The 22235-nt window shown below is 42.4% G+C and overlaps 1 protein-coding gene across 2 annotated transcripts in view; it reads left to right on the top strand.

Moving 5' to 3' along the window:
- SNAP25 (synaptosome associated protein 25) overlaps positions 1–15277 on the top strand; it is a 60284-nt gene extending 45007 nt beyond the window's left edge. The window contains exons 5-8 of one of the 2 annotated variants that reach the window (XM_066546005.1): positions 3319–3436; positions 7462–7587; positions 9678–9822; positions 13959–15277. In XM_066546005.1, the coding sequence (XP_066402102.1) occupies positions 3319–3436; positions 7462–7587; positions 9678–9822; positions 13959–14027 (458 nt within the window). In that variant the 3' untranslated portion in view covers positions 14028–15277. Of the gene's footprint in view, positions 1–3318; positions 3437–3573; positions 3692–7461; positions 7588–9677; positions 9823–13958 lie in introns of both variants that reach the window. The other variant, XM_066546004.1, reaches the window with a different exon arrangement.
- Positions 15278–22235: the final 6958 nt, after the last annotated feature.

Below are 22235 nucleotides of genomic sequence, written 5' to 3'. Positions count from 1 at the left end.
GTGCAGCTTATTCAAATAATATTGCACTAAACTGTCAAAAGATGTTCAAACTCTGACCTTGAAGGGCCTCTCTAAATGGAAGACAAAAGACATTATCTCTTGTAGGTGTGAATTTGCGTAGGTTCATGGCAGGATATGCCAACAAACTGTCTTCCCTAAAGCCTTTAGTACAGCACAGAACGTTGGAATAGGGAAGATCTGTGGAAACAGACATTAAATTAACCTCTCGATTGCCATCTGATTTCCTACCGGCAGTGATTCATTCTGGGCCACATTTTAATAGCAGTTATACCAAAACAAATCCAGCGTGACCCCATTAAGTTAATTCCACTATAATATTTATGCCTCAATAATTGTGGTTAGATTCATGAATCTATTTCCTTGCTTGTGGGACCAGATCTTTGACAGGTATAAATTGGCATTGCTCCACAAAGCCTGCATAACTATGCTGATTCAAACCAGTTAACAATCCAGCCCACGACGTTAACAACTAGCAAGTGGTTTTAGGACCAGCAGCCAGCTGTCTAGACTTCTGGGCTGCAAATATGACATGGGGGTTTTTTTTACACTGATGAGGTTTCCTTTAATGGAAGATAAATGAGTTGTGGCTCCCTTTCCTATTCAGCAATAGTCCAGGCATCAAACACAAATCCTGAAGTAGGATAATAAAGTCAGGCTTCTAGAGATGGCTGTAGTAAAATGGAAGACTTTGAGTTGTGTCAAATACACTCTTCAATAAGCACTCATTTATTCAGGCAGAACAGAAAACAGGTAAAGACAGTTCAAAAGGACCTATTACACACATGGCTTTAGAGAATGTGCATCTGGGCAAGGAGAACTGCTTCCACTGAGAGCTACCAGTGGTACCAGATCTAGGACTGACCCATGCAGGGTGAATTGGGCTTTTGCTACTGGACAGACCAGGTTAGAGAAGCACTAGCAAGAAAATCAGTGGAAGAAAGATCAAACACCTGCCATATCCCCCAGAGTCAAAAAGCACGTGTGGGTCCAGCCGTTCTTGAACTGCCAGGGGGCTCTGCAGCGCTCAGAAGCAGGAGCTGGGAGCCTGAGACACAAGTGCAGCAAATCCCATCACGCTGCGTGAAGCAGCACCAAAGGCAGCTCACGGTGCCGCAGCTGCTCCCCAGAGCGAGGAGCAGGAGCACAGGGAGGGCTGTCCCCTTCTGCCCCAGACTCACATTTCTGATGAGAGTGACTATCTGGGCCTGCGGACACCAGGCAAAGCTTCTGCTGAAGCCTACATTACAACGTGCATTAAGACAATCCAACCTTGCTTTTCTGGCTCTCTGCTCAGCAGTTTACCTGGCTGAACATGTACAGTCCCTCTCTCAGGTTTCCTTCTCGCTTTCCCAGTCCTTTGCTTACACAGTGTGTGCCCCTTTAGAGGGCAGTGCCAGGTAACTGATCCTCTAAATATATCCTTGGATTTGGGAACAATAACTCCTGTGGTACCAGGAGAGAGGCCCATCCAGCTGAGGAGAATGAGAACAGACAGCAGAAAGGCAGATGAATCTCACCATACTGACATGGCACCTCTCCTCCTCAAAGCCCAGGGTCATGTAAGAATTAAACAAAGAACACAAGTTCAATACTTGAACTATTCCAGCTTGAATAATTTAGCCCAGGATTTTCTAGGCCCTTGAGGGGTGAGGTTCCTGTTTCCTATTAAAATTAATTAAATAAAATTAATTTTAATGGGAACTGGGCCTCTCAACCCCCCAGAAAGCTTTGAAAAGCTAAACCTCAATTGTTATTAAAAACCCAAGTAAGAAATTAGGCATCTTCATGTTCTCAAAGAAGTTAAGAGGAGCTTTTTACTGACATCAATATGCATATGATTTTTCTTCAAAAATTTTCTTCTTCTTTCTTTTTTTTTTTTCTGGATAGGACTCAGTTAACATCAGGGATGACATTAAATTCCTCCTATAACCAGCACTCTTAGTTCCTTCCTCTACAGTCTAATTCAGTGTTTTTCTATTCCATATGGGGACTAGGGATGTGTTTGAATTTTACTGGGACTGCTTTACTTTTCCTTGTTAGGTACAGTTACAATTTTTAATGGATTGAAATGCCACTCCAAGTACCCTTTTGATCCTGGGTAGCATCTGAGTCTATCCTTTGGGAACAAATGGTGTAAAATGTAAATCCCATATAAAATGCTCTCCCTACTGCAGACTCCACACAAGACACTTGATCCAATTGGATCCATATCTGTTTACCTCAGTGGAGAATCCTGTTCCTACACTTTTATGTCATGGCATTCTGTTCTTCTAGGACATTTTCCCCAGCTTTAAAAGTGAAAATAAATTAACACATTAAGTTATTCTGAACCCCCAAGTCACTTAGAAAACCAAGTCACTAAGAAAACCCCTCAGGTTAGGTGGAAATATGCCAAATTTTGTTTAATGCCCGCAGAGAGATAGGGTCCATATGTGCCTGGCTTCTGGGCCTGGTGCTCCTTAGCTTGTCCTGGAGCAAAGCGGAAGTGACCCCACTGAAGACAGGACCGTTCACCCGATGCCCGTTTCCATAAGCTCCCCTGGGGCCAGAGACAAGCAGCACCACAGCTGGTGACCCTCTCGCAGAGAGCATCCCGGAGTGGTTTCAGTTGTTCCTGCTCACTGAGGTTACTCCTGATTTGCAGCACCCACACGGGGCAGAAAACCAGCCCTGAGGCCACACTCAGGCTAGAGATCAATATCCAGCACCAGTGAAAGTGACAGGTCTGTTTGCTCGGCCTCTGGAAGAGAGGGTACCTCAACACAAGCCCTAACAGCTCGCTCCATTACCACTACCATTAACTACCAGCTCTCTCACTCACTAGCCACAGCAGTTGTGCTGCCCAAACCCACCCAGTTCTGAGGCATTTGTAAGCGTAAGTAACAGAAGTGTTTTCCATGGAAGGACTTCTTTTCTCTAATATTAACATACATAAATGCAAAAGAATAACACTATCTTTCTCCTGGATGTCACTGTGTCTTAGTAAGTTGATGTATTGTATTATGTTTCTGGACCTTGAACTTTATAACCCTTCCTTTCTACATCATTACATCTTGTTTATATTAATATATTTCAAATAAATTACTCCTTTGTTTTACTCTTCCCATACTAATAAAAAAAATCTTCAGCATCCAATGCAGCATACATCCTTTCAGCAATGCATCAGCTCAGATTAATGCATTGTAATGTCATTATTAACTCAGTTCTACATGGTCATTTTTCATGTTCTGTTGAAGACAAAATCAAACAAACAAAAATACAATTCATTCCACACTGTCATCCCTTTGTCCTGACCAGAACAACTCGATCGTGTTGAAGAAGGCATGAACCATATCAACCAAGACATGAAGGAGGCCGAGAAAAATTTAAAAGATTTAGGGAAATGCTGTGGCCTTTTCATATGTCCTTGTAACAAGTAGGTACTGGGTACCGGCTCTGCTATGTGGTGTCCAGTTTTTTGTCACAGTGAATGTCTGAAGTTTTTGTCTTTTTTTTCTTTGTCCTTTTCCATCTGCTTCATTCTGTGGGGATAAAATACTTGTGTTTAATCAGAACAACTGGAACGCATCGAAGAGGGAATGGACCAAATCAATAAGGACATGAAAGAAGCAGAAAAGAATTTGACGGACCTAGGAAAATTCTGTGGTCTTTGTGTCTGTCCATGTAACAAGTAGGTGCTGCCTGCCTCATCTCTTTGAGCACTTAAGGCTGATCCCAAAGGCCTTGTGAAGCTCATCCTTGCTAGGCACATGGACAGGATGAGCATGTGGCATGCAGAAAGAACGATTCTGGTTCAAATGCATTCATTTCATAGCATAGACAACTGACTGGGAATTACTGTAGATGCATTAAAATCAGGCATACTGCAGTGAAAGCTTCACTGTTGACACCTTTTAATGGTAAAAGTTTCAACATTTTACACAAAGTGTACTGAGTGGTACTGAGTCCATTTTCCAGCGGACAAAAACACTTGGGGCTACCTTATTCCTGGACACTCTAAATTTTGAAACGTATTTTCACAAAGAAGTTTCATAAACAAAAGAGCTGAAAAAAAGCAGAAGAGGTCTTGTTAAACATTGATCCAAATTGTGGATGAAAATCACAGTTTTTTTCATTGTTCAGCAGAAATAGTCCTTGATGAGATCTTGAAAGAGATGTGACGTTTCATAATTGGAACCCAACTTGAAATGGTTTTCATCCTGCCACAGGCAAAAAATTTGACAAAACCTCAACATGCCAAATTTCTTTCGTTTGGGTAGCACGTACACTAAGCAGAAATGTTGAAATGCATTGAATTTGCTTGCATGCCATCACACTTGAACGAAACCGTCCTCCAAGTAATGCCAAGCTTGTTTTAAATGCCAAATGAAAATGTGATGTGCGGTTATGTGGGTGTAGGAAACCGGGGACCAACCCAAAGTCCTTGAGGAATGGCAAATCCAGCACGCAGTGAGTAGGCATGAACCTAGGTTGCAGCGAAAACATTCCTAAATGGTTGGCCAGAGATCGTGCAGGAGACAAAGCAGAGAGAAGTGTAGCAGTGGTATTAAATTCCCTTTCTATGTGAACTTTGTTCACAGCCAAAGCCTGATCCTTCTCCAGTTATCAAGACCAAAAGGAAAGAGAGTTGCCATAGAGTTCATGGGGTATTTTGCCAAAAATCAGAAGAGCAGGGCTAGGGTTTTGCCTTATCAGTCACATTTATTTTGAAGTTAATTCCCTTGGGAAAGAATTAAGATACTGCCTCAGGTATTTTACTTCTGTGTACCAAGCCCTGAGTACTTTTTTGGGGTAAACATCTTGCCCAGAATAATTATAGCCTTGATGTGTGATGGGAGAGGGGGCAGGAGGAATGGGAAGGGCTGCATACACCCCTTTTGCAAGCACTATGAGCTCTGACAGGCCGTAGCCCTTGCTGTCCTGCACCAGGGGAGCTGGTGCACAAGAGCTGCAGGTATAAATGCAGCGGAAACCTCACAGCTCCCACACTGTACGAGCTGTAAAAGCTCAGAACTGACAGCCAGACATGTGACAGCGATGGGATTAGCACCTGGCACGTGGCACTAAAACATTTGGCACTTTTCTACGGCTGCAGCGTCATGCTGCAACAACAGAATGACTCTACAGGGGATGGAGGGGGCATGAATTTGTGAAGGGGCCTCTTCCCTTCTCCAAGGCATTCTGACCCTATCAGTCTGGAGCCATATTTCAGAGAGCAGCACTGCTAACCAATGCTCAGAGGATGGATGAAGAATGGTTTTAGAGACTGTTCCCTGAGTCACTAAGCCAGGACCCCCCTGGTATAGATAAGATGATGTTCTGAGGAGTGGAGTGTGGGAGAGAGAGAAATCCATACAGTTCTGGGCATCAGAATCACCATGATCCCCTAAAGCTCTTCTGGCTGGTGGGAGATTAATGGCATATATTTATAAAAAGATTATCCACTTCACATGTAACTCTACCCTGATATACAGTGAAAGTACAGTTCTCTGAGCCTTAAAAATATGTAAAGCTTGATCCTACATTCTTAGGAGATCGAAAATGCCCACAGCATGGAACTTTTACCAGGTTGCATTCGAAAGGACAACTCCTATTGACCGTGAAAGATCCAAGCTCCACCTGTTGACTTTAATTGGAAGTCCACAAGAAAACAAGAGATCAGATTCTGGGTGTATAAAATCATTTACCTCAAACACAGAAACACAGAAACTTTGTCTCACTGACAAAGTTGCACAGGTCCAAATAAAAGGCAAAACCCTGTAAATGTATCTGCAGCAAGAGAATTACTTTCAGACATTTTAGAAATGCCAAAGCTGATGTATAGTTTTGGAGAACTAAAATTAAACAAGCCAACCATCATATTTTTAAGTCTTGACAAACTCTAATGGGAAATAAGCAACAGAACAGATGAGTATGAAAGATCCTCTTTTAATCTATGTTTTAATTCTATATTGGATCATACAACACATCTTCAGGCTCATTTAAAACTGAGCTGCTTCAGGGGGCATGGAGAGAACATGACACCAGAGATGAGTTTGTCATGTCCTTTCCCAAATCTCCCAGAAGCACGTTCAGTTCCTCCCCCAAAATCCAAGCCACAGGGCTGTCTATAGGACTGATTGGAGCTGATCAAGGAACAGGGAAATCACAGAGATTTGCAGCTCCCAGTGGTTTTGTTGGAAACAGACCCATTTCCAGAATAAAATCACAAACATATACCTGTGGACCCCAAATCCTTACATTCCCCTGTTAAAATGCTCAGTCTTGTCTGGTGACCCCAATGACAGCAGCCCTAAATAGGCTGCACATGTCAATTTTCCACTCTAGGGGTGCCTGGATTTTAATTTTCTATCCACGGCAGCTCAGTCAAAAATGGCTCTCTGCAGGTTAATGTAACTGCCACAAAATACAAATATAACAAGTTGCCAGGCTATTTTTGAAGTCCTGTGGTTTAAAACTCCTGAAGGAAGTGATGATCCTTTTTTGCCTGTGTCTTGCTTATTGTGAAGGCTGTTACTGCTGATGCATTGAGGGTATGATGAACTAGTGGGGCAACTGTGCTTAGTGAGAATGCTTTACTTCTTATTCATGCCTGTAGCTGGTGCATGAAGAAAAACGTAGAAAAATTTCCCTTTCTGATGCTAGATTGCTTGTATCTTTTATTTTCTCCTGCATTCATTTCACTTCTGCCTATTTTACTTTTTGTCTCTGTGGACAAAGGTTTGTACATCAACTGTCGATGTATGATTACTATTTTCAAGTACCGATATATTATTTGAAAAATCTAATGAACCCTATGATAAAATCATCCCCAAATCACCTTGGAAAAGGTCAGTGGCTTTTAATGCCTATTATGCCACATACATATTGAAAAAATATCATCAGAAGCCAAATATTCTGCATGGTAAAAGGTTAAATTGTAGCCAAATCTGTTTTTCTCTAAGAGGGTGTGTTGCTGTGATGTGATGTACACACTATACTTGGCAGTTCTGTTTTTATGTCTGTCTGCCAGTACGTCCTCTGTGTTTGATGTCAAAACATATGTGTCACTGAAATGAAACAATGTTTTCTACTTATCTGTATTTCTTCTCTTCTTTTTCCTTTTTTTTTTCTTTTTTTTCTTTTTTTTTAAATTTTCCTTCATTCTGGAAACTAAGTCAACATCCAAAAACCTGTGTGCAATGTTGTAGACCTGACAACTGCAATTCACCCTATTGGAAACTAAACCTCTGACCATCACTGTTGTGGCAGTAAAGTAAAAAATAAGCAAAAGACCCACCCCCTCCTTTTATTCAGGGTTATGATATATCGGTATACAAACAATGACCCTCTATCTGAAAAGTCATTTGCTTGATTCAGCTTTTAGCTTGGAGAGGTAAAGAGTTTTGCGTTTGTCCTTGTGCACTTGGAGCTTTGTTACTCATCATCTTTCTCGCATAGGCTTAAATCAAGCGATGCTTACAAAAAGGCCTGGGGCAATAATCAGGATGGTGTTGTAGCCAGCCAGCCTGCACGTGTCGTAGATGAACGGGAGCAGATGGCCATCAGTGGTGGCTTTATCCGCAGGTGAGCCTTTTTATCCACTGTTTTCTCTCTGCTTTCCTTGTCACTGATATATTTAGATTGCTTCCATATGGTCATGAGCTCTGTGGTGCTCATTAACTCCTTCAGAGGTGCTGGGTAATGTGATGGAGCCAGGGTTTTCCACCAAGCGGTGCTCGGATTCAGGTTGATGGTGACTAAGGCACATCCTAAAGGTTACTGCATCCAGGGACTTCTGGGCCTGAGGGTCACCTGAGCTCTAGTGCAAAGGATGGTGACCCTGCTGGAAATCCTGGAAGGAAGGGTCTTGGTCCCGAGAACCAGAAGATGCTTGAAAACGCAAGCCCAAACCTTTCTTTCTGAGACTGCCCAGATGTGGGCAATAATAAACTAGAAATAAAGTCTGTTTATTTATTTCACAGCAGCACTGTGAGGGTGCAGACAGCCATGGCCAGCCAGCATTGTCCTCAGCACTCCAGCTCCCTGTGTGAACACTTGCCCTGGGGGCCTTATCACAGGTCTCACTAATAACGCTAGTCAAACGCCTCAGAAATGAAGTGTCAGATAAACACTAGCTTATTGCCATTATGTCTCAAGGCATGTAGTGCCCATAATCCATCCTTGCCAGAAGATGCACCAAAGCATCCAGCAGCCCTCCCTTTCTTTTCAACAACAAAAAAGCCTCAGGCTTCCTGCCAAAGCACCGAGCCAAGCCCAGAACCTGAAGAACACTTTAAACTAGAGGTGCACCCCTCCCCTGCTCGTGAGTGTCCTCAAAACCTCAGTGCATGGGGAATGATGTCCCCTTCCTCAGCTGCTGGGAAGCCACAGCTATGGAGGAACAGAGTGGGAATCCCTCAGCTCTCAAATCAAAGCCAGTTTGATGCACACAGCTATATTAAAGGCAGCCCCACTGCAAACTTCCCACGACACACAGGGATCCAGCACAAAGTACCTACTGATTACAGAGCTTATGGGGCATGTATTTAGCAGACAATGCTATCAGCATACCAGTAGGCAAAGCTTTGATCTCTGAAGATTAAGGACACTAGTTTAATAAGTAATTATCTTTCCAAAAACTATTATCCACTTATTTCTTTGGCTGCTGTGATAAAGGGAAATCAGTGTGATAGAAACAATGCTGTCATGCAATCTGGAGCGTGGGATGGAGTTGCCATTTAAGTTTGATGGGTCTGCCATTCACTTTTTTTCAAAATGTCTGGATGGCAGCCCCACCAAAATGAATGCTGGGGCATGATAATAGAATAGCAGTGAAGGAAGTTACACTGCACAATGATTTTTCTGCAAATAGCCTGGAGCACCCTTTGGGCACCTACATGAACACAAATTGTGTAAGAGGCTCAAAGTAGGAATTTTCTGAGCAGCACCCATGGACCTTGCTTTTCCCAGCATCAGTCACCACCTGCCTCTTCAGTCACTGGAGAGCTGAACTGGGCCTTGGCTCAGGCACAAGCTTTTCCTTCCAAAAAGCAACTGCACAAGATGGTGCTAAGAATGAGGGATAAGTGACCTTTACTAAAGCCAGTAACTCTGAGAGAAGCTGCTTCTGTCTTTCACCAGAAATACAGTTAATTAAATAGGATGCTAGGTCAGGATTTTCACAGCTGAAGCACCTCTTCCCCAATATCTCTGTGACCCCAAGCATACAAGGACTGGACAGCGTTCATTAGCCTCTGCAGCCCAAGAAGGGGAGCTGCTATCACTGTAATTCCAGCACCTTCCAGCACCTCCCATGAATGCTAACCACACACAATGTGAATGGGGAACCCTTTCATTCTTTGGGAAGGATCATCACTGCAGAGGGCTGCAGCATGTGGTACAGATAAGCTCAGATAGCAACACCTCTACCAACAGCAGACACGAGCAGTACCAACAGAGCACTGATAACCAGACAATTGAGCCCAACATCCAAAAACTAAGCATGTAAGGTTTTTCAGGTTATTCACTCATTAATCCCTTTTGTTCAAAGCCAAGCACAGCAGCCTGTTCCTCAGGTGACGAGCGATGGAGGATGCAGTGGAGGTTTTGGGCGAATCCCAGTTTCAGGGAGAATCTCCTGTCTCTGCTTTAAAGAATTGGGTTTTTGTTCCTAGGGTAACAAATGATGCCCGGGAAAATGAAATGGATGAGAACCTGGAGCAGGTCAGCGGCATCATTGGCAACTTACGTCACATGGCCTTGGACATGGGCAACGAGATCGACACACAGAACCGCCAGATTGACAGGATCATGGAGAAGGTAAGAGCTGCCTTTTCCGTGAGGACCCCAAAAGGGGCTCTGTTTTCCCTTCTCTGAGGGGAGAAACGGCCCTGGAAAGGACAAGGGACAGAAACAGCTCCTCTCTTCTCCCTCAGAATCCTTGGGCCAAAGCAGAGCTTGCTGTTGTGTATCTGTACCTCCTGTGCAGGCTGGGTTGAACCCTTGCTGTTGAGTTTGCCACACAGCTGCAAGGGGACCCCTTAGTAGACATCAAGGCTCCTTTTCAATAGCTCTGAAAAAGGACAAGTGCCCTAAGCTATGCTGAACTGTGGGGTTTGGATCTGACTACCCTGGCACTTCCTGGAAAGTTTCAAATCCTCCTGGGCTTTTCCTTCCTCGGAAACCCCATGAGCAGCTCAGGATTAGATCACCTGCTTGGAGGACCAGTCCTCAAAGAAGGATGGGGATTTATTAAAATCCCAAATCTTTGCCATATGGTAACAGTGCAGCCAGTTTTGTTGTGCTGCTTATAACAACATTAGGACAGAGATCTACCTGCTCTCTTGGGGGTGTGTGTGTGTGTGTGTGGGTGTGTGTGTGTGTGTATATATATATATATTTATACATAATTGGGCCCCACGCAGCCACAGTGGAATACAAAAGCTCAGCATTAGCTCTGCAGAATCACCATGTAAAAAGGCAGAGAGCACTGTTCCAGTGCCAGACCTGCACTGCAGATTTCTGAAGCAGAGAGCAGCCCCCTCCAAGCCTGGCTGGGAGCTCACTGCCATCCTGACATCCCAAGATCTGCAGGCCATCTGCACTGGTACTGGCAGAGCTCCAGGCACAGGCAGACTGAAGTGACATAAGAGGCTAGATCTTCATCTGGTGTAAAACCAACACAATGCTCCGCTTCCGTTGAGATTTACACAACCTGAGGAGCTAACCCAAGGACTTACATGTGGTGCTTAGAGTTAATTCTGACCTCAAGTGGTAGAGCTGGTGCTCTTGAGCCTTCTTACACATGCATGCCTCCTCAAACAAGCAGGATGCTCATGCCTGTTTTTTGTGTCAGTTGACCAAATCAGAGCCTAGTAATAAAAATGAAGGAAAATACTGCACTGAGGGATTCACTCCAAGAGTTTCCTTATTGAAGGCAGATTCCAGAGAGAACTGGGTCAACTATACATTGTCTGAAGGCTGGGAAGATCATCCCTGACAGAGAGGCAGCCTCCTCGTGGCTTGGCGTTGGTCAAAAGTCTTGCTTTATAAAGCTGCATATATTTGACTGTACTGGAAAATGCACAGTATCACTGGGATGCCATTATGCACCATTTCACATTTCCGGGAATAGGAGGAGCATTGGGGGAAGGATTTACTGCTGCTATTCATATGCAAAGAACTAGAAAGCAGCACATCAGTCTATACTTTGAGAAGGGATAGGGAGTTTAACTAGGAAGCCTATGACATACATTATTTTCTCAAAGCAATGAGGACGTGCACTATTGTGTTCCCCCTCCCCTGCTCATGTCACAGTGGCAGGAGACATGCCCTGTGGATGGAAATCAGTGGCATCCTACCCATGCCTGCAGGATCCTATCCCAAAATACAGCAAGCCCAACAAGTTACTGTTCTCCTACCAGCTCAGGCTTGCAAACATCTGGATTTTGAAAACATTGACCAGGCCCTCTGTGCACATAAAGCACATGGGCCAAACCTCTAACAGTGCATGCTGAGAGCAGTGAGCTGAAGGACCAGCCTTCCACAGCCTTGTGATCTTCTCACAGACTTTGGCATTTTGTACAGCAATGGCAAAATAACATTGGCAGCTAATGCATTTATAAAATCACCCAGGGCCCTTGGCTAAGGAACAGCAACACATTTGTGAAAGATGGATTTGCATCGTACACAGAGGAGTCGTCATGAGAGCAGCGCAAATATAAGATAGTCTTCAGTCTTAGTGAAAAATAAGCCAAATTTCTCAGATTAAGGACATACAGTAATGAGGTACTAGAAAAAGGAACACAATATATTAGCAAAACCCTCTAATAAAGACAGAAATAATGGTTAGCTGGATAACAGCAAAACCTCAGTTGCATACACACCCAGTCTGCAATGAAATAAGGCAACAGACCCTTGTCCCTCTCACAGCAATGCCAGGGTTGTTTTCCTGACCAGCTGGAGCACTGTGCTTTGGGTCAGTTATGATCATTAGAAAGGCCCTTGGCTGGCACACTTTGCAGAAGTTGGGGTGCATCACAAAGCTAAGCCAAAGTACCCTGGGATGCATTATAAATGCTCCTAAAGGATTTATGTTATACTGGATGCATGCACCCAAACCAGAGCCATCTCATAATGCAGCCATGTAATCTGATCTATCCAAAGTAATCAGGACAGCAATGAATAAAAGGCTTTCTTTATCCTTTCCTCAGATCTGAGAGAAAGGGACAAAACCCAAAATGACAGTGTGATGAGTAGGTCAAATAGCACCATCACCAAAAGGGCCTGCGCCTAAAATCTACCATAAATAGGAGGCTGGGAGGAAAGTAGAGGGGTCTCAAATCACTCTGTCTTGACCTAAGTGGGAAGGTCAGCACAAAGAATCCCACTGCCTCCAATGCAACATCATCCACCAGACACAGGAACACGATGTTTCATCACTGTTCGATGAATAGTCACTCATTTCGTGACAAAGGTAACTGCTTCCAAACCCACTAACTTTTTAGGTGGCCTTTTGGCAAAAGCACACAAAATTGTACTGTGGTAGACAAGGTCAAACTCATGGCTAAAATAAAGGAGTGTGGCTTGTAATAAGTAGTTTTGCTGATTTATGCTTGTTGAGGAGCTACAGCACTAAGAATACACATAGCATTTTCCAAAACAATTACTGAGAAAAGCCCAAGACATTTCAGAAAGATTTATTGCACATCAGCATAAACATTCTTAAAGGATTCTTAAATACATGTGGGAAAGTTGCTTCACCATTCTGTCTTTGTAAAATGGAGATTTAAAATAAATCTGTACAATTTGGATACACCCCAGAGATATGGGAACAATCATCAAAGCTAACAAAATGCAGCCATCAAACCACAGAAAGAGTTTGCTATTGGAGCCCATGCTTTTAAAGCAGCAACACAATTCTCACCTTTCCCACAGGTCTGGTTTTAAAAATTGAAACCATTTTCTATCTAGTCCCTCTGCTAGAATAAGTCGGCATGGCAACGTGGGCTTGAGTGGAGTTTTGCCAGTTCTTCTCAGCTAAAACAGTGTCTTTAGTCTCCAAAATGAACTTCTGCAGAGCTACAGAAAGTCATGGCCCAAGTGTCTTCCCACTCCGAGAGAACTGCCCAACCTCCCAGGTGGTGCCATTTTATTAATGGCATTTTATAATCATGGCACGTGTTACCCCAGGGAAAACAGTGCAGTTAATGGCTCAGTCTATGCTGGACTAAATTGCAGTTTGATTGCTTCAAATCACAGTAGAATCCCTGCCTTTTCTTAACTCCTGTTTATGCTGCTGCCCCATGAAAGAGGCTACTCTCTCTTGCAACTACATTGGTGAACTTTGGAGTACTGGCATCCTCTCACCTATTCCCTTCCTTTCACATGCAGAGCAAAGATATGCAGGCTGATCTTTTCAAAGAAATTTATCTTTACCAGCATTCCCTACATCAGCGAATCCAGCTTCTCTGCTCCAGGAGTCGCTACAGCGACCAAAATTTTAATTTTGGCTAGTATCTGATGATCTAAGTTAGACCACAGTCTGAGTCCACTGAATCTCAGAGGGCTCTGAAGCTTTTCCCCAGGAAAATGCAGATGCACACCCCCAGTCCTCACGCTGTCATCCATTACCATCAGTACCACCAGTGCTGTCAACAGCACCAGCTATGGATCTGGCACAGCATTTACAGGAGTTCAGTGCAGCTCACCACAGACAGAAAGCTCTGCTTGAAGGCTACATGAAGTAAAACTAGAAAATCTGTAATCTCCTTTTGGGTCCCTCATACCACTATCAAGAGCAGCTCTCCAGTATTTTCAAGTTTCATTTTTCCGTGACCCAGCCAAAATTATGGAACTGCCCACAAAGCACTGTCATTCTTCCCTGTACTCTTTTCTTCTCTCATACTCTCTTTCCTCCCTGTACTCATCCCTCTCTTTCCTCTGTGTTTCCCCAGGCTGATTCCAACAAAACCAGGATTGATGAAGCCAACCAGCGTGCAACAAAGATGCTGGGCAGCGGTTAAATGCAGAGAAGTGCATTTCCTTTTAATGTTGTCCAGCAGGGCAGCACCTTCATGCTTTTATCATGGTATTTATCTACTAGGTTTGCACACATGCACATATCAGCCCCATTGTAAATGTTGTCCTGTGTAGTTTGTCAGCTTTCCAAAAATGATACTTGTAATTATTTTTTTCTAGATATCTTTCTTTCCAAAGGTTGTACATAGTGCTGATTTGATGGCTATAGCTCACTATGATGTTTTTTGGGGTTCTTCCTTTCCTTTCCTTGTTTCTGTTTTGGATTCCTTTCCTTTTTTTTCCTTCTCATTTTTCTCTTTTTTTAATGATGTTTGCTGAATGACAACACTGTTGGAATGCTAAACGTGCTGTTAACCTTTAAATATACAGTATTGTTCTTGTAAAACTGTGACATTCCACAGAGCTACTGCCATGCTCCTGTCTTTGGGTATCATGATGTTTAAGCACTTAAACCTGCTGTCTTCAGTTCTTCATTGCCATTATCTGTTGTTATGATTTCATGATTAGACAATGTGAAATGATATTACTATAACAAGCATTGCACTAAAAAGTGATGTGATTTATGCAGTTATGCATGAGGAATAAATAGACTTTTAGACTCCTACTTAAACAAGAATTTTCCCATGGCAGTAGCACACCAACAATGACAACAAAAGCATGCTCAGTATTCGGACTCTTTTGGGACTATGTTATACCAGCAAGTTTGCAGTTGTGCCACTTTTTTCTTGTTGATATATATATAGTTATTAATCATGATCATTTTTTTTAATTATGAAAAAAAGAGGGATTTGGCACTCACCATTTAGCCATTGCCAGCAAAATAAAAGCTTGGCTGAAAATATGTCAAAGACAAAAAGAAATAAGTGTAATATATTGGGTTTGTCTGCTGCTTTTGAAGACTATCTTTTGGAGGAAACAACTACCATATGAAATGGTGCAAAGAAATGTAATTTTTATAAGGCTCTCTCTTACTAGTCGCTATCCCCATGTGGTTTGTTATCAGTACAGTTCTCTGTTGCTTACCTAGAGCTATGCACACCAAATCGCTGAGATGTTTAGTAGCTGACAATTAAAAATAATTAAAAAACCTAAATGAATGAACTCTAGATAAACTGTGAGATAAATATCATTTACAGCATGTAATATGAAAATTCCTTATGTCTCCTGTCAGTTTGTGAAGTGATTGACATTTTGTAGCTAGTTTAAAGATTATTAAAAATTATAGATCTCAGAATCCATGCTTGCTTTATCCATTTGTTGCCCTACGTGTCAGTGACAACTTCTTATTTGCAAATAGCCTGGGAGAGGAAGTGCAAAGTCTAAAGACTCTTTACAAACTGCTTTTGTATTGTGTTTCGTGGGAAACTAAAGATTTTGGTTTGCAAAACCGTAGAAAAGCAACTGCACTAAAAATTACACTTGGTACATTCCAAGTGACTGTTATTTTAAATAACCTGGCTTGGATTGCCAAACACTGAATCAAAGTATTTTTCTCATGTTCAAGGGAAAGAAAAAGTGACATAAATGTTATGGTACAGAAGGATACAGTTCCTTAGTAGATAAAATACATTGCTGTAGTGGATTTAGTCATGTGCTAATACACCTCTTTTCAAGGAAGGCTTTGACCTACAGAATTTGGATAGTCTGCTAACAATAATTTTCTCAAACGACTAACAACAACTAGGGTTTGCTGCCAATGAAAAGCGTTATCATATTTTCCCAGGGTTTTTTCCCCTATATGGACAAATTAGAATTAATTCTGCATGAGTGACAGTTCACTCATGTATCTCACATGGCCATAAGTCAAAATACACAAAGAACATAAATGCTTGCATAATTAAAATTGCATGATAATGCAGACAAGCTACATTTTCTTTAGCAGCTTTTTATTTTTGGTATCTATTAAAAATTCATTTATGCAAATATTTTCCCCCACTACTTCAAACCAAAGAATAAACTTCAAGCAAACACTTTTAATCTGCTGACCATTTCTAATCCTATCTGTTGGAGCATTCCAGTATTTGTGACAGCACAACCATTCTGCAATGTCAAAGCCTACTGGGGGAGGGCAATAATCATATTGGAAAATGCCTCACAATGGGAACATGCAAATACAAGGATATTTGCAAAGGGTGAGAAATAGATAAAAAAGTAATGAAGATGTAAATGGAGGTATTATTTTTTGTATTTGACAAGAATGTACCCTATTGGAAGAGACTCATACTTCCAAAAGCCATTAAAGCTGATCAAAAATATAATTGTTGCTGTGAAGGAACATGTTTTGACATCTGTTTTCACGTGGAACAAAGATCAAAACCCAAACTACTGGAACTTTTTGCCAAATGGGAAGCTTAAAGAACCGAAACTTTGAAATGTTTCATTGCAGCTGTCTTTGTAACCTCCTCCACTGCATGCAGGGTCTTCTATGAGCTGGCTGAAAATTACTTCAGTAAATATGTTTATTGAATTTCTCTGATATTTTTGGAAATTGACTCTTGTAGGATTAATTATTCTTGAAAGAATGCAAGGAAAGGCTCGATCTCATGTAGCTTATCACTACAACAATCTGCTTTTGTTTGCTGAGTTTTGTGCAACCCAAACCCCTGGTGCAGAGGCTGACTCAACAGGAGGGAAACCCCAGATGTTTTAATTCCATTGCCTGGAATGTGGCATTTCCCTTTTTGTCCCCTTTGTCCCTCTGGTTGGCCCCTGGGTCCCTGATACACTGCAGCCTCTTGCTGAGGCTGAACAAGCACAGGGCAGAGTTACCCGCTTGAGGAAAGGGACATGGCAAGGGGCTGGACTTACAACTCTCCCCAGATAAAATGGCCATATTGAAAGGCACAAAGCTTGATAAACTATCTCTTATTCCTAGACTTTTAATGCCATTTCACCAATGCTTTCTAGAATGGCAAGACCCTCATGCTGGTGTTGGTTTGAGGTGGTCGTAGGGAAAAGGGCTCTTAATAGTCTCAAGTGGCATAGCTGAATAAACCACTCAGCTGGATAAGTTGAACAAAAAGACAATGTCTGTTGAGCTCTAAAAATCCATACTTAAAAACTTCTTTCATGCATTCTCCTCCTTTCCTAGCCTAGGTGAGAAATGGCTATATAAAAACAACACCAAGGAAGGATATTTGAATGTTATTCCTCAACAGAACAAAATTCATAAGTAGTGTAATAACTCATGAAAAAAGAAAAAAAATACCTTCATCAAATATCTGACCTGATTTCAGCAGGGAGAAACTAAGAAAGAAAATTTAAAAAGGTAAGTAAGAATCAAAGTGAATCGCCTCTAAGAAACCTTAAAACTTTTAGGATGTTAATGATTCCGAGCCATAGCACAAATGCAGAGCTTTTGAACTCAAGAGTGTTACAGCTTTATGAAGCGACACCAATGCAAGAAAAGAAACTACGGATAATACTCAGCATCTTGTGGTTGACAGAGCACATGTTATGAAAAATGAACGGATTTGATGCAAAGGTAAAGTGAAAAATAACTATTATTCTTGAAAATTTGGTGATGTAGTATATATTAAAAAAACTATGACTAAAAAAAATCAATATTGCTTGATTTTAATTTGTTTTCAGGAAATGTAAATTATATTAGCCTACATGGACAAAATACATCCTTCATTTCTGAAGAAAACTAAATATGCCAGAGTTAGCACAGCAAATGTAAAGCGCTCCCTGAGAGAGATGTCTGTGCCATGTGACACACTTATTATAGATATACTTTTAACCTAGAAATAGAGATGATAATTATTCTCCAAAATATTCTGTGTGCCACGCTAGCTGCTAACCTCCACAGGCTTTGGATCTGGACCTGAATGTGCAGAGATCACCAAAGACTTTTATTTAAGGGATCTAAACACAGATGAACTAATCCACAGACTTTCTTCCCCCTCCTTCTTCCTTCTCCTGTGTACATGTGCACATATAACTTTTTTATTTTAAAGGCATTGGAAAGGGAAGAGATGAGTACTTGGTAATAAGGAAAATTATGTGTGTTAGAGACAGCTTAAGGATCTGCACGGCTGCTGTGTGCGCCTGTGGGCGTAGGTGTGTAGGATGTGACTGCTGTCTGTTGAGCCATTTTGTTTGGAAGTTAGTGGAACCAAGAGTATTTTTAAACCTGCAAACAGCTACAAGAAATGCAGACAGAGGAGAGAAACCCTGCTGAGAAGTTAGGGCGTTGGGCTGGTTGGATGGGGTCGGGGGGCAGGTCCCATATAATTTATTTTGCCAGTGTTGGATCCCTCTGTAACAGTATTAAGAGAGATTATGTTTGTGTTCTAAAATACCAAACAGTTTTGCATGTTATTTCATAAATACAAAATACCCTCTCCCCCTTCAAAAAAAGAAAACATCAAAAAAACCCCAAAAAACCCAAACCAAACCCCACAAGATGGTGGTGAGGGAAATCAAAATAAACCATTATGTGGGACCATGCTGTTTCCCACACAGTTGGGATCTATTCCAAGTTCACTGCTGCCCATGCTAATTCTGCTTATAATGGGTAACCAATTTGGTCAAGCAGTGGGTAGCAGATGGAGGGGGCTGATTCTCCTGGTGTGCTTCCCAGCTCCTTGCTGACTGGGAGGAGTGGTGGCTGTGGGATCAGGGCTCCCTCCCTGCCTTGCCAAAGCAGTGCTGTGGCCAGTGGCCCATGGCTGGCTGCCGGCCTTGCACTGCCTTTGCTCCACGCTTCCAGAGCACAGCTCCCTCCCCACCGCTCCTGCTCCAGTGCTCCCCACACCTCTGTTCTTCTCCCCTGGCTTCTCTTGGCTCTGCCCAGCCCCTCCTGCTCCCCCAGCTCCCACCCAGCTGCTTGTTCCCTTCCTGTTCTTCTGGTGCTGAATCCCCCTGCCTCCACTGTTGTCCCTCATCCCACTCGCCTCTCATCCCTCCGCCTTCATGGTTTTTCCCCTGGGCTTTCAGGCTCTCTCCTCCGTGATCTCAGCAGGAGAAGCTCCAAAGAAACAAACAGCCTCTGGCTTTTCACTCCGCAGCTGAACACCATGCCAGTGTCACACTGGAGGACACCTGCGAGGCAGCCTTGGCTCAGCCCTGACAGTCCCAGAAGCCAGAAAATGAGCACTGCCAGGGGAATTTTTTAGCTAGTCTATCCAAAAATGTCTAAAAAGTTTCCACAGGCTGATGTAAACAAAGATGTTTGGATATCTGAGGACAGACAGGCAAGCACTGGGAAGATACTTCACAGAAGGGCAAGAAATGAGAGCCCCTTCAGCTGCTAAATTTCACATCTCTGGTCCCCAGCACAAGTACTGAGTGCTTCTCCTTGAGACAGCTGGAGAATCTTTCCTAACAGAGGCAATACAGTTCACTTTCCCTTCTTCCAACAAATTTCATTCATTAAAGCTACAAAGACTACAGGTTTGGTTGATTTGTTTGTTTGTTTTCTTTAGGGTTTTTTTTTTGGTTGGTTGGTTTTGGGTTTTGCCTTTTTTTTTTTTTTACTGAAGCATTTAAAATCTGGGGTTTTTTAAAGCAGGTAGAGGAAGTAGATTTCCCTCACTCCCACCTCAGATAACTATCCAGTTCTGGGTTTATTTAAGCTAAATCGAGAACACCTCAAGTTGATATTAAAAAAAAACCCCACTATATCAGAAATTATTTAGTAAACTTTGCTATAGGAAGTCCTAAATTAATTTGCTAAATGCTACCTTCAATACAGGAACTGTAAGTTCTACTTACAACACAGTAGGTCTTCTATCCAAAATCTGATCAAAATTTCATTAAAAAGGAACAAACCAGTTCATTTCACTTTCATGAGGGGTTGATGAGGCTTCCAAAGCATGACCATGCACAGATCCCACTGTGCTAAGGGGATCTTTGGGCGTCAAAATCAATGGGACACAAATTTGAGCAAAATGCTTGTAAGGAAACATTACCTGTTCTAACTTCCTTGTACTGGATTTCCAGACTTTACCACATCAGAAATAGTAAATCCAGCTGATGAGAGGACCCCAAAAGCCTGGGTTGCTTTAGAGTCACTTTATCAACTCCATGAAAATACATGCTGATAAGTTAATTTTGAAGAAACAGAAGCTATAATTCTGACATTTAGCCCTAAGCCTTTATCTTAAGCCATATTTTCAGTGCCCACCTCACATTCCTGTTTCTTGGACTAAATTAGAATATGAAGAGAAATTAATCAGGAACATAAAATTTAATGAACTGCTCCTTTTTTCAGGCAATCCCTACAGCCTTACCCTCAGAAGTCAACCCATATTCATTGACTTTCTCAGCCCTGAGGTTAAAAAGAAAGTCTATTTGCCCTCCAACTGATGCATAATTAAGTTTTAAAGCCCTAAACACCCACCAGAAGAATTGGTAAGTCAGACAGCTGGAGAAGAGGAAGGGGCTGGGGCTGGAGGAGGGTGCAGAGGAGGAGCAATCCAAGTTGAAAATGGACACAGTAAAACCCACAGCGCAAAGCAGAGTGGCTGCTGTGGCTGTGAGGATGCAGAGGGAACACAAGGCTCAGCCCTGTGACATCCTTCTGTTCTGCAGTGACCTCGTTTAAAGGCACAGGGAGCAAACAGCAGGGACTGCATAGCAGAGACCAGTAAACACAGAATCATAGAATGCTTTGGGTTGGAAGGGGCCTTAAATATCATCTAATTCTAGTCCCCTGCCATGGACAGGGACACTGCCCACTAGAAGGTCATGGACAGTTACTTCAGTGAGCAAAGACTTGAGTAAGATCAGGGTCTCGCTTGATACTGAGTTGGAAATCTATAGATTGCAGATTACTGTACTATGACATAACTCTGTAATTACTTCTGATTATGCTCAATAGTAAAACATAAACCAAGAAAAGCAAACTGGGGGAGGGAGAAAACTCTAGCAAAGTATCTCAGTAACCGATTCAAAATATTTGCTTCTAACTTCCTTTAAAATATTCCTGTCTAAAGAGAAACAGAGAACTAAAAAGCCTTAATTCAACTTCAGTCAGCAGCAGTTTATTGCAGGGAAGGGCCTGGCTTGTTACGCACAAGGTGCCAGCCAGATGTTCTCCCTGCCAATCAAATGCTCTGCACGGCAGTGCCTGTGTCCCAGCTGTGCCCCCTGCTACGGGCACGTACAGCCCCTCGCGGCCCCAGGAGCTTCAGCCCGAGCAGGAAGGGGCAAAGGTGCAGCTGGGCCAAAGAACTGTGTGTGGGTGAGTCTGCTCATGAGTCAATGTGCCTGCGTCAGAGGGACAAACTGGAGTGCACAGGAATATCTTCTGTCATCCATCTCTTAACCATAAAGGTTCATCTTAGTTGAGTCTGGCTGGCAAACGTGTTGACAGGGCAGAAGCCTGAGTGAACACAGCTCTTTTTTCATGGCTGCCTCGAGACTTTGCAGTGATACAAGCCATCCTACGCCAAACAAAATCCACCTGCTATTTATGGTCAAACACACACACGCAGAGTGTTTCTGCAGAGCTTTAGAAGTGAGAATGGCTGCTGAGAATTGAGCTCATTACTAAAGAAGTGTCATATATAACACTATATCATTGCTGTGTACCACCTTTGATTTTCATCCCTTATTTAACTGTCCAAAACAAGCAAGCTTGTTGTTAGTCGTCTGGAGTTCCAGTCTGATAAAACAGTAAAGAAAACCTGAGAAATGATGAGTGGGATTTCAGCCACTGTAAAATATTTGAAGTGCACTCTGTCTCTTGCTGATCCCTGTAAAGCACTTCCTGGAAATGCTCAGTTCTGTACATCTTGCCTAAGAGAAACTCCTGAAGCTGAGAATACCATGAGGGGTAGGAACCACCTGAACACAACTGCAAAATTATTTCCATAAGTACTTTGAAATACAGAAAATCTTTTTAATGTACACAAAGTGTAAGATAACGGTGACGATAATAGAGATTTTATGGCTTATATGAAATTGTGACAGAGGGCTAAACAGAATATTTGTTCTCTGCTTCCTGAGTCTTCTCACAGGGACTGTGCTGGGCAAGTATTCAAAACTGAGCCAGCACAGCAAACTAGACAGTTTCAATATTAAATCTGAAATTCCAGTTTTGAAGCAGAAATTGGATTACTCAATCTAGTAACTAGGACACATGACTTCAGTCAATGCAGTGTCCAGGTAACAGCAAAATTAATCTGAAAAGCAAAGAAAGTAAAGGTCCACACTGGCATCTTTTCAAACAAAAATTCTGAAGA

The sequence above is a fragment of the Molothrus aeneus genome, chromosome 3, assembly GCF_037042795.1.
Source record: "Molothrus aeneus isolate 106 chromosome 3, BPBGC_Maene_1.0, whole genome shotgun sequence".
Classification (NCBI taxonomy): Eukaryota; Metazoa; Chordata; class Aves; order Passeriformes; family Icteridae; genus Molothrus; species Molothrus aeneus.
The sequence above is the reverse complement of the archived record's forward strand: the minus strand, read 5'-3'. Positions and strand labels throughout refer to the sequence as shown.